At 42.4% G+C, this 12,655-nt stretch overlaps 1 protein-coding gene across 1 annotated transcript; it reads right to left on the bottom strand.

The window, feature by feature from the left end:
- Positions 1-2,229: 2,229 nt before the first annotated feature.
- Positions 2,230-5,132, bottom strand: HOXD10 (homeobox D10). The gene is made up of 2 exons (XM_053947891.1): positions 4,391-5,132; positions 2,230-2,982 (listed from the first exon to the last, which is right to left on the bottom strand). The coding sequence occupies exons 1-2, from the start codon at positions 5,130-5,132 to the stop codon at positions 2,705-2,707; spliced, it is 1,020 nt and encodes a 339-aa protein (XP_053803866.1). The 3' UTR covers positions 2,230-2,704.
- Positions 5,133-12,655: the final 7,523 nt, after the last annotated feature.

Here is a 12,655-nt window from a genome sequence, read left to right on the forward strand (position 1 = left end):
CCCCGGGCGAGGGACGGTGGCTGTGTCGGGATCTGGAGGAAACGCAGAGAGTTAGTGACGAGCCCGCAGCACAGCCCGCCGGGGGCACGGACAGCAGTGCTGGGAAAACACTTCCTACTCGCGGGCCGTTATGAGGAAGGGACTGAAATTCCTGTTTATTTAATGATTTATTGCTCTCCTAGGTTGTTTTCTTCCTTTTTTTCCTTTTTTTTTAAATTTTATTTTTTTTCCTTTTCCTTTACCCTTTTTTTTCCCCTTTTTTCCTTTTGACTTTAGCATTTTCTTCTGCGCTTTTATAATTTCTATTACATTGTTTTCTAGAAGCAGAGTTTGTGGTATGGCGAAGAATTTCCCTTCGCTTCAAACAGATATAAATTGGTAAAGCAGGCAGATTAGAGTGAGCCTCCTTTTTACATACGTTAAACTCTTGGTATGGAGCCAGCTATTTACTTCTTACTGCCGAAACTTCTTTGGTGGTGTAGCGAGTACCTTTAAAGGAAAAGAAAAGGCCGTGCGAATATATGCAATATTTAAGGGGTTGTTAGTTTGGGGTTATTGGGGGGGGGCGGGGGTTGAGCATCGTTTTGCTGTTTGTTTTCGAAACGGGAACAAGCACAAAGTACCTAGGTGCTTGCGGCTTTCGCAGCTTCAAAATGATGATGCCTTGGTTTGAGGAATATATCGCCTCTTCCCTATGAGTAAATGTGCACATGAGGAAGTACTGGCTTAAATTAAATATCAGCGACGAAAGAGCATACAGAATACCACCAACAGCATTATGAGCAGTATCTGTCACCAAGTCGCACAATATTGGCACTATCTTGAGTTTAATTTCTTGATTTAGAAAGAGCTTAGGGGAGAAATGGGCGTTGATTGTGAGCAAGCTGGTTTCCCAGCGCCAACAGTAGCCACACTACTTTTCCAGTACCCGTTTGAAGGTGAAAGTATGCCCAAGTATTTGCACTTCAATTTGAAGTCATGTTCATTTGCAAGCTATTTGCAGTTCTACTTAGTATATCTGCTCACAGGGGCATTCACCCGCTCTCAGCACACGCATCCTTCCTCAGATTCCAGCGCAGAGCCCTGCTAATACTATTTTTCAGCTATGTACAGAAAGGGTTAAGAGTCGTGAACGTCATTAGCTGGATGTGTGCTACTAAAATGGAATTGCGCGAAATAAAACGATCTCTGAGCAAACAGAAACGGTGCAGGGTGACAAAAGTGGGTCTGAAGAGGCTGGTGTACTTTGTAAGCACGCCTGGGAGGGTTTCTGCTCAAAAAAAAACCAACCTCGCCAGATGCTGGGAATGTTTTGAGGGAATATTTTTTCCATTCACGGTCTTCTGAAAGCTGTTGAGCCGACCAAAAACCGAGCTCCTTAACATTTACTTATGCCCAGCTTTGCATTTATTATGGAGGTTTTCTGTTGGTTTTTCCTTATTTGTTTTTTTAGAGAGCAAAGACTCGAAATCAAAGTCTGCACATTGTAAGCACACAGGGAGTGATATTTTTAAAATCAACATATGAACATCAAATAAAATGACACACATATTCCTGACAGCTTGTAGTAGAAAGATATTTTTATCACTTACCATTTACGAGTTGTACAAGTTGATTGGATGAGGATGTCCAGTTAGGTCATAATATTTTACAACTTTTTTTTATCTGTTCTCTCTCTCTTTTATTTTTTTCTTTTTTTTTTTTTTTTTAGTTTTTTGTTTGTTTTTTTTTTTTTTTTTTTTTTTGCATTCAGTTTGTCAGACTGCGAACATCACACAACATTTTATCAATTAATCAGTTGTTTACAGACACATTTATAAATTAAGTGGGTATACATAATTTCCCGGCCCAATCTCCACCCCACCCCACAGAAAAAAAAAAAAAAAAAAAAAAAAAAAGGAAGGAAGGGGGAAAAGGGGGGAAATGGAGGAAAAGGAAGAAAGAATGCCAGGCAGGCACACACAAAGACCAGAATATGGTAAAAAAGGTACACCAGTCCAAAACGTTGCTGATAGAGAAAGATCAGGAGACCAACCTGTATCCGTGCTTCAAACATTTGTAGAAAACCAAAGGAACCGCAGTAGTTTACAGAGTTTATTGCATTATACATGCAAACAGAACATGCACAAGAAGGACAATTTGCTGCTGAACGACTACTATTCCACATATGCACCACAAGGAAATGTCTACAATGGAGAAGAAGGAAATATTCCATTTTACGAAGGACAATCTCTAAATTCATTTGAGAGGATAGTTACATTATAATGTGCTTCTCTTTCCCCCCGCCCCCACAGTTTCCCCCCACTCTTTTTCTGAAAGTATTGAATGTACTCAAAATGTTATGGCCCGTGTAACAGCCCCACATAAATACCATTTTGTTAGTAAAAACATGAAAAAGTCACATTGCTTGGATGTTCGACAGTTTCAATAAGTTAAGACCAAATGATAATATTCAATAATAGTTACCCTGCATTACGATGAGAACAAAAATAAATTACACGTGCTAGGTTTTATATATACTCATCATAGTAATACATATTCACTTGCAGCGCTAAAAGAAGGACGAAGAGTCACATTCTATCAGAAAACAAAACAAAACAAAACAAAACTGGAAAATGCCGGGTTTTGCCAGAGTCTCTCCTGCCTTTATCAAGTGGTGGTGCTGTGCCCATTCCTCACTGGTGCCCCCCCCCGGGGTTAGGGTTTAAGAGAAGGTCAGATTAGCGGTCAGTTCCCGGATTCGGTTCTCCCTGCTCATCTTCTTGAGCTTCATTCTGCGGTTTTGAAACCAAATCTTGACCTGCCTGTCAGTGAGGTTTACGCTCTTACTGATCTCTAGACGGCGCTCTCGAGTGAGATACATATTGAATAAGAACTCTTTCTCTAATTCCAGTGTTTGGTGTTTAGTATAAGGACACCTCTTCTTTCTGCCACTCTTTGCAGTTAACCAATTGCTTGTTGGAGTATCAGACTTGATTTCCTCTATCAAAATCAAAGAAGAAGAAAAAAAAATCAAAAATACCTCAGACTGTTAGAGTGTACCCTTGGCCATGACCCCTCCTCTGCAGTGTCTGGCAGATATGGTGGATGTGGGCATTAAACACCGCCCGGCTGAGGTGTGGGCTCAGTGAGGGGACCTGCTGCCAGGCTGGGCTCGCCTGTCCCCAGCACGGCACCCTGCCCTGCGGCCACCCCGCTCTCCTGCTCCTGCCAGGAAGGGTCTCTCAAGTTTTCGGCCGGCGTTTAACATTTCAACAATATTTAACCTGCCATCCGCCCTATGGACACATCTTAACGGGTCTAGCCTCGCCATGGCCGACTCGGGCTCCCACGACAATTGCCACGGAAATATTCCAATTACAAAATAGTCTCGCACTGTATTTTGAAGCAGCATCCCCACAACATCAACTGAATCACGCAAGCACACCTATAAACAGATATAGACATTTCCCAGACAAAATGATATATAAGAAATTACGACCCCCTGTCTTTGATTTTTTTTTTTTTCATTTTCCTTTTGGGTTTTCTTTTCCCCACCAGAAAGAAATCTCCCCCACATGAAGCTAGACCTGGACTACTAAATATAATTCAGATAAAGAAATTCTCAATGCACACAGAGGGTAAAAATTGACCTAGAGGTTGCAAAGTACATTTTGATAGCAGAAAATTTCTCATTTTGGGATTCTTCGATACACGCCATTCTAAAGAAAGGCGTCAGTGCACTTTAAAAGGGAAAATAAAATCAGAGTGCCACCACTTTCAGGTTTCAAAAGCATTTCAAAATACTGGTGCACTTTTGGAGACCAACCCAAGGTTATCTAAAGCACCACATTGAAATATTCCACCCTTGGACCAAGCAGATAGCGAGCTGCTGCTTTCATTGTGCATTTCTTTTCAACTTTACCCAGTCTGGTAGCACCTATTCCTCACCTATTTTAAGAGGATCGTAATTAACTTTAAATGCAATCAAACCGCAGTAAGGCTCAGTGGAAAAAAAAAAAAAAAAAAAAAAAAAAAAAAAAAAAAAAAGACGAAATACTACGAGAGAAAAGTTGAGCTGCTCGTATTTTACAACCTCCAGACCCGCTTTTTTTAGAGGTATGGGGCTGCTTTTGGCTGCTGCAGCGCATTACAGAGCACACGGCTATATTCCCCGCATCACAGAGGCTGTCTGCGTGCACGGGAGAGGCAGATCTCTACGGAAAATCTTTGGACCATTTTGTGTAGCATTTTTGCCTGCCAAAATCTTCAGAGAGACAGCACCTGCAGCCCGATACTCCTTAGCATTAAATGTGATGGCTGTGATGCTCGTTAGTATATTCGAGCGTGCTTTATGGTGCTGGCGTGTTGGAGTTACACCACGGCACGGCTTAAACTCGGTAATACAGACCTTTACTCTCCTTCTCCTGGACTTCTGGGCTGGACACGGAGCCTTCGGGCAGACAGCTCCGCTCCTCTTGCAACGTGGACTTGGGCTCGGGACTTTCCACTTGAGAGACTTTAGCGGTGCTGTCTTGGTTGTTCGGGTTTTCATTCATTTTCTTTTCCAGCTGAAGTTGAGCAGATATCTGCGGTTTGGAGCTGCCGCGAGGGTTTAACTGTAACATTACAGTTGAACTCGTTTCAGGGCTATTATTGTACTCTTGGGTTTTCCCAGTGGCGTAGGTCTGGCTCAGTCTAAAATATCCTGGGACAGGAACCTCGGGGTTCTCAATGGGGCATGATTCAGACACCAGCCTCTGGTAGGAAGGGACGTCTGCAGAAATGAGTTTGGATCTCTTATCGGAATACATGCAGCAATTGCTTTCTTCTTTAATATTTGTAGTGAAGGAACAAGTGGGGACCTGCTGTGTAACAGGTTGCTCTATTCGACAAGATCTGTTCGGGTCTGTCCAAGTGTCTACTTGAGGTATATAAGGATGTACATTCATACCCATATTTTGGTGATTAACTTCTCTCTTAGCCAGAGACGGAAGGAGTCCACAGGTTTGCATCCCATACGTCCCAATGTCTGTGCTAGGTGGCATATACATGCTGGCGCTGTTGGAGTAGAAACTGTCACTCCTGCACGCACTGATGAGAGAATCTACTAAAAAAGTATTAGCGGCAGGAGAGCTGTTGGGAAAGGACATTTTGGGGCGGAATTTGAGGAAGAGAGATTGTGTCCTTTGTAGGCTGACATCTCTAGGAAAACATTCCCGTGTAATTGCGGATGCCTCCGCGCGACCACATGACAGGCGGGCCAATGGCAGCGCCCGCCGCCCCGCGCGCCGCCGCCCCGCCGCTGACGCGCCCCGCCGCGCCGCCCCGCCGCGCCCCGCCGCGGTCAACAGCGCCCCCTGCGCCGCCGCGCCGGCACCGCACCGCGCCCGCCGCCCGCGCTGCGGCACCGGCCCGGCCCGCGCCCCCCCGCGCCGCGCAACCTCCGCGCCCGCGGAACCCCCGGCGCGGCGCGGCGGGCGCAAAACCGCGCCTGCCCGCCATGGCTCCTGTAAAAGCCCCGCCGCTGACAAGTGCGGGGACAAAAGGTTGCGGGATTTATTAATGCGTATTAAGGAGAATCAGGGGCGATCAATAAAACCCTCATCTACATTCTCGGGCTACTCGGTAATTTTCTTGCTTCTGAAGCTTTTTCAAGAGTTATACCCTCTGTTGCCGCGCACGGGAAGATATTTTATTAACAAATCAATCGAGACTTTGTAAAGGATAAGATTAATAGTTAAGATTTAGCATAATGGCGTTCGCGTTATGAATTATTGAAAATTATACTATTGATTTTTTTCCTAGCTGCTAACCGAGAAGGTCAATTTTTGTTTTAACACAAATCGTCAAATATTAAAAGGTGGACTTCTGTCATAACTCGAATTTTATAGGGAAGCCACATTCCTAAAATTATTTTACAATGCTCTCTCCCGACCGCCTGGGGAAAAAAAAAATAAAAAGAAAAGAAAAAGAAAAAAAGTGGGTTTTTCTCTTGCCCTGCAAACCGAAAGCATCAAAAAGGTAATTTCTCCTTCTGTAGTGTTGCTCATCAAAAAAACATACAGAAACTCATATCCTCACTGCAACTCCTTTAACTCCTTTAAACAACTTTTTCGGTCTTTTTTTTATAAGAATGATGAATGCATCTGTATCATAAAGCAAACAAACAGCAAAGAAAGCAACCAACATAAGGCAACAGTAACTGTCTACATGGCAGATCAGAGTTTTCCGTCCCAACATTTTAAACGTGTTTTATTGTTTTCCTTCCACTCCTGAGCCGTATTTGCACCCTCAGCTACTACATTTTAAATAGTGGCGGTAGAAACTGTTTATTACTCTTTATCGTTTTACTTTCCTTTCTCTCTCTCTCTCTCTTTTTTTTTTTTTTTTTTTTTTTTTTTTTTTTTTTTTTTTTCCCAAACTGGAGTATTTCTTGTCTGGGACTAATGTTGTCAAGGACTCTCACCTACACAAAGTGAACTTGTTGATAATTTTTGTTTGGGACTCAGTCGCCTGTTTATTTTGGGCCTTTCTACTATCAAAACACCCTTTCAGATCCCCAAGAGCAGGCAGCACGTGAAAGGATTTAAAAATTTTTAAATGCGTCTTTCGCACGCTTGCAAACATGCGTTTTCCACCAGCGTGGGTTTGAATTTTCCTGTTTCCTGGCATTTGAATGTTTTTGTACTTTACCGTACACTTTAGACTGCTGGAAACAATAACCCTATTTAAAATTTCGCGGTGGCAATGAGACAGACCTTTTAAAACCTTATCGCAGCTGTTCAAATACAACATCATTGTCAGGTTAAGAGCCAGTGTCTTTTATAGCTGCAGTCTCCAGCTCCTGGGTTGCCGGAGAGTTTAAATATTACCTTCGTAATATTCGCTGCTCGCAGGCTCTGTCGGCAGCATCCCCTGCGCCTGGCGCAGCCCCTGCCCTCCCCGGGCACGCTTGGCCGGCGCCGCGGGCTGAGGCGAGCGGCGGGCGCTGCGGCGCGGTGGCCACGTAAGATCATGATCAGAGCCATGGCTAAGACTCGCCTGCGCCGGGGAAGAAGCCGCGGCGGAGCCCACGACGCTCCCTCCGAGCGCCGCGTCCCCTACCCCCCCTCGCCTTCTAGCAATTTCCTCCTCTTCAACAACAGCCTGGACAACCCACAGAGTTTAAAGAAACAAAATACTATTTTTCTTGACGCAGTTTAAGACTTGACTATTAAATCTAATCAGGAATTTTATGCCCATCAAATGGTTCTTTCATAATCTTTATTTACACTGTAAGAAAAGGGGTCCCAGAAATATCCCAGCTGAAAGTATCAGCCCAGAGGTTTGCGGCGAGTTTCGCCCAACAGTAAAGTTAAAACAATAAGCAAATGCTGAGCTGCTTTCCACGCCGGCCTCGCTGCTGCTGCTGCTGCTGCTGCTGTTGCTGCTGCTGCTGCTGCTGCTGCTAGAGGAGCTGAATTCTGGGCTCCTGATTAGACATGAGGGCTCTTTGATATTTTGTAATTGAAAATATTAATTTCATGCATGTCACTACACGGAAACTCAGATGACTGTTATGATTATAGTAATTTAAATATTGCGTTCGGGACTGGCACACGGCTCCATAAGACCCTTCGCTCACGGTAAATCATGAGGGATTTAAAAACGGGCAGCAATTTTTTAGTGAAAATGAACAGTAGAAAGTTAAAGTTTGATGTAAATAGAAGTTGAATAAACATGCGAGAGCCATTGGGGAGCTGGGGACTTAGGCTCTGGGCATTTAATGTCACTATTGTTTTAAATCATATTAAAATGGAATAAAGTAATTAACATTAATAAATAAATCAATATTGTGCAATAAATGAGATATACAATCTACATTAATATAAAGGTTTTGCTCTCAGAGCCCCATATTTTTCCGAACGAGGGTGAAAAAATGCCCCAACCAATGGGTCCATGTAGATGTAAATTACTGTTTGTAATAAAGCATAGGTGGACATTACAGTTTTCTCCTCTAGCAAATGTCAGGGCTAAAAACTGGAGGTTACCAGACGTGGCAGCAGGGCTTAATTTTCACTGCCTTATCTCCCTGAACCTTATTACTGGTGATATGATTATGTTTTTGTCTCGGCTGTGCCGAGCATTCTCATAGTTGCAATTTGCTGTGTTTGTGTCCCATTATGTGAGGGGGATGGGAGAGGGGTACGAAAGAAGCCAGATATTTTGCAGATGCCTTCAGTAACAAAGGTATTGCGAGAAGCGTCTTATTTTTAAAATAGGCTGGAACCTAGGAAGCTTTTAGTAAATTTCCTTTGATTTACTTGATTTCATCATTTTATTTAGGGAGTCTTTAAATGCGCTGATTGTATCTTTTATGTCACGCTGTTAAATTGCAGGGACATTGAAGAATAGTTTTATTTAAGAAAAAAATTTAGGTACGATACTGTGATCTTTCTTCTTTTAATAAAGCAACTGTCACGTTGCCCAGATTTCTATGTGCCGTATTTTCATAGAAAGAGTCGGCATCTGGGCTCAGATTCTCTATATTTTTTTGACCGAGATAAGGGGACAGACACGACATACTGATGACATTATGTTTTTTCCTAAATATGAAAGCCTATAAAATAAACAAAATAGCACACGGATCTTTTCTTCAAAGGTGTTATTTCTGAGCATAAAGATCGCATACTAGCGCTGACTGCTCAGCTTCGCTCTAAACCCCAGCCGTTCTCCTATCGTATTTCCATATTTTTGCCGACACAAAGGTGCCTGCGTGTGATGAGATTTTAGCGTGTATATTGGTGGCCAGTGCAGCCTTCAGCCTCGGTATTTGTGCCGCACAATTATCTTTCGGAGGATTCCTGCCATATTTATATTTTAATCGGAAAATAAGCAAATGCCCTTTTCGTTCTATGTAAAGGACAAGCCCAAAGACACTTGGAAATAGCTCACAATCTTTTCTATCTAGAGGAATTTAACTGAGGAAAGGGTAAAAAGGAGAAATAGAAGAGGTTACAATCTCGCACAGAATCATCACATTTACACGATTGTTTAAAAAAAAAAAAAAAAAAAAAAAAGGAAGAAAGCGTCATTTCCATGTTCTCGTGTATAGAAATAATTTTCCAAAATTAACAGCGCACCCTGGTTCCCATCACCCGTTCACATTCTCTGAGTTCGGCCTCACTGTAATTGCGGGGGGTTAAAGCACCTCGGATGAAGCCTGATGGGCTCGGGATTGGAGTGGGCTCTCGCAAGGAGCCCTCTCATGCCAAGAAAAACAAACACCAAAACTTCGCTAAACATTTCCCCCTAGGAAAGTGTATGTCCACCAAGAGATCAAGGCATTTTCCTCCGGGATACGGCTCTGCCTGCAAGGGCTACCTCTGGCGTCAGGGATCCCAAGGATTTTGGATTGTACCATGCCGTTTTATTACGGCCGGAAAGGCTATATCTAGGAAAGTGTTAACAATGAACTTCTAAAAAGGAAAAAAAAAAAAAAAAAGAAAGAAAGAAAGAAAGAAAGAAAGAAAGAAAGAAAGAAAGAAAGAAAGAAAGAAAGAAAGAAAGAAAGAAAGAAAGAAAGAAAGAAAGAAAGAAAGAAAGAAAGAAAGAAAGAAAGAAAGAAAGAAAGAAAGAAAGAAAGAATCAGAGAAAAATAAACCACACACCAACAATCCAGCAGACAAAGTGCCAACAAATGCGTTCACGAGAGACTGGGCTTTAAAAAATGCGGAATATGGCTAAGCCAACATGAAATAGACTTCAATGAATTCTGCAAATAAGCAGAAAGCAGGAAAACCCTTTCTTTCCTCAGGTTCTGACCAGAAGTGCGCGCTGGAAGGAAAAAAAAAAAAAGATAAAACAAAACAAAAAAAAATTCTCAGAAAGACAGAACGTGCTAGGTTGCTGGAGAATGTCCAAGAAATTCATAAGAATGACTTTAATTCTGTAAGCTCTACTTTCATTTTAATAGATCTCCATAGCACTTTTAAAGAGAGAGACTTCATTCAGCAATGCCTTGGAAAGGTGATGTTAGGATATTAAAAATATCTTTTCTCTTTAGTCTCTCTGTCTTTATTTTAAAAAACAAGCACTCTCAGGAACTAATGTTAATCTCGCCTTTAAATAAAATACGTTTTTAACATTATGTTTTCTGTACCTAGAGGTTTATTTAAGAAAATCCTCGAGTAAGAATCAAAGATAAATTGTGGAAATGCATATTGTTTATATTACTTTTGTTCCACCCGCGTTAAGGCTGTCCTTTAAGGAGTAGATAGAATTTCGTTCTAGGGAACGAATTCTGAATATCTTTGGGGTTTGATTTTTTTCCCTTTCTTAAAATTATGGGATTTTTTTTAAAGCTCGGATGCATTATAAAAGATTACGACCAAAAAAAAAAAATTCTTTTAAAGTGGCATATTTCTCCAGCACGTCACGGTTATGGGTTATTTGTTTAATAAATCTTTTTGATGCTTTATTTTCTCATTTGGAAGGCCCTGAAATCTTATCGTTACTTATATATTAGATATTTTATTAGCAGTGGAATTATTATTAGGGGGAAAAGAGACTGGAGCACCAGAGGCTGCGGCATTGCAGCGCCTGGGCGCGCCCTCCTGTGGCCGCTGCCCGCCAGACGCCGGGAGTTTTCTCCTCTCCAGGTCTTTCTCCTCTGCTCAATTCGTTCTCAGTCATGGGTTTCTTCCTTTCCTTTTTAATAGAAACTTAACACCGCTATCATTGAGCATTTATGCAGGATTAGTGCATGGGTATTTCGGTTTCTGCGGCCCGCTTTTGCGGTGTCTTGGCATTTTGAAGGCGTATTAATACTCTGAGATAGACTGTCAAAGCACTGCAGGGAACAGAAAACCAAACGACTCGTTCTCGCCCTGTGGATTAAGGATCGGGAGATACGCGAGAATTTGGCTATGAGGTCAGGCAAAACGCCGTGAGGAATTCCCTGCGACCTGGCGCATTTCTAATTAATGGGCTTTGTGGGGAGACCGCATAGAAATATCGTCTTTGTCCCCACATTACGAGACATTTCCTACTATTTTTTTTCTAAGCAAACCCCTCTTTATCTTATGAGCAAAAAAAAAAAAAAAAAAAAAAAAAAAAAAAAAAGAAAAGAAAAGAAAACAAGAAAAAAATATTTGGGTCGAATTCCCAGGGCGCAGAAGAGAAAGATGGGGAAGTGAGGAGCCCCCTGTGCTCCAGCTGGCAAGGACTGGAGCAGGGCACGCTCACTGCACGACGCCGAGAGCTCACCTCGACCCAGCCGGGATTTTCTTTGCGTTATGATGCATTTGCTAATATGGCCAGCTATGCGGTAAAAAGTGTGTGTGTGGCTGTGCGTGTGTGTGAGAGAGAGCGAGGGAGGGAGGGAGAGAGTGAGACAGAGAGAGAGAGTGGGTGGTGGTTGAAAATAACAGAGGAACCTTAAGGCGCCTAATTATTCAGAAAGGTTAAAGGTGATGACCTTGACATTTTGGAAGTTCAAAGGCATACACTTATGTTTTTCTTGCTAAAGTGTTTTAATTTTTTTTTTTTTAGTCATGCCTCCCTCCTCTTCTATTTCTCTATTTTTTGAATTCTACTGCTTTTTCCTGACTTAGTTGGCACTTTTGCCTTCCCTGCCTGCGAGAGTAGCGAGAGCCACCTCGTCCTATTCAAAAAAGCCAAATTCTTTTCTCACTCGTCGCCTTTATTGCACATTGCGGAAATCTCTTTTTCGCCCACCAGAAGGTGTATAATATAACCCAATTAAGCTGTTTAGAACCTCGGGTTTTATGGTGTTGTCTAGACAGTTCAAGGTTTTGTAAACAGCCCAGCCAGGTCACGCAAGATAAAGCGGCGAGGAGCGGAGCGGATCTCCTCCGGGTGCCGGCCCCCGGCGGGGCCCGCCGCGGCCGCAGCGCGCTGAGCTCAGCTCCCGCCAGCGCCGCGCTCTGCTCGCCCTGCCCGGCAAGCAGATTTAAGAGAACCACCCCTCTGTTCCCAAAAGTGTTGGGGACGGTTTTGTGGTTTTGGTTAGGGGTGGTTTTTTCTTTTTTTTCTTTTTTTTTTTTTTTTTTTTTTTTTTTTTTTTTTTTTTTTTTTTTTTTTTTTTTTTTTTTTTTTTTTTTTTTCCAACTAGTGCCAATTGTTTATAGCTCCCTCTTGTCTGACTTGCTTGGAGCCCTCAGTCTTTCTGCCTTGGTCTTCACTAACAAGTAAACAGTCATTGACGTTGGGGATTCTGGGCTTATTTGGAGCCTGACCAGTTAAACGAAAAGCCTTTTTCGTTGTTTATAGTAATGGTAGCACCATCAGAAGTGATGGTCTGCAGACAGCCATGTTGGCTCTGTCTCACAGCGAACGGGAAGGTACACATACCTACAAAGAAGAGTTAGGCATCTGAACTATAACTTAATGAAAATACTTTTTAAATAACCCGGGTAGGCTTCCTCACGTTATTATTTAACTGAACTTGGCTCTAGCCCGGAAAACGCTAGGATCCTTCAGAGATGGAAATCCATACAGTCCACGGAAGTTATAACCTTAACTTTACTAGAAACCATTTATTCACATGAAAAAGACAGTGGCCCATGCTTTTGGGTGACAATTGAAACATATATATATATATATTTTATATATAGCGAGCGTACATTTACCATCTCTTAAATAAACCGCATTCACTTAAAGGGAGGAAAGT

This window comes from Vidua chalybeata, chromosome 7 (genome assembly GCF_026979565.1).
Source record: "Vidua chalybeata isolate OUT-0048 chromosome 7, bVidCha1 merged haplotype, whole genome shotgun sequence".
Taxonomy (NCBI): Eukaryota; Metazoa; Chordata; class Aves; order Passeriformes; family Viduidae; genus Vidua; species Vidua chalybeata.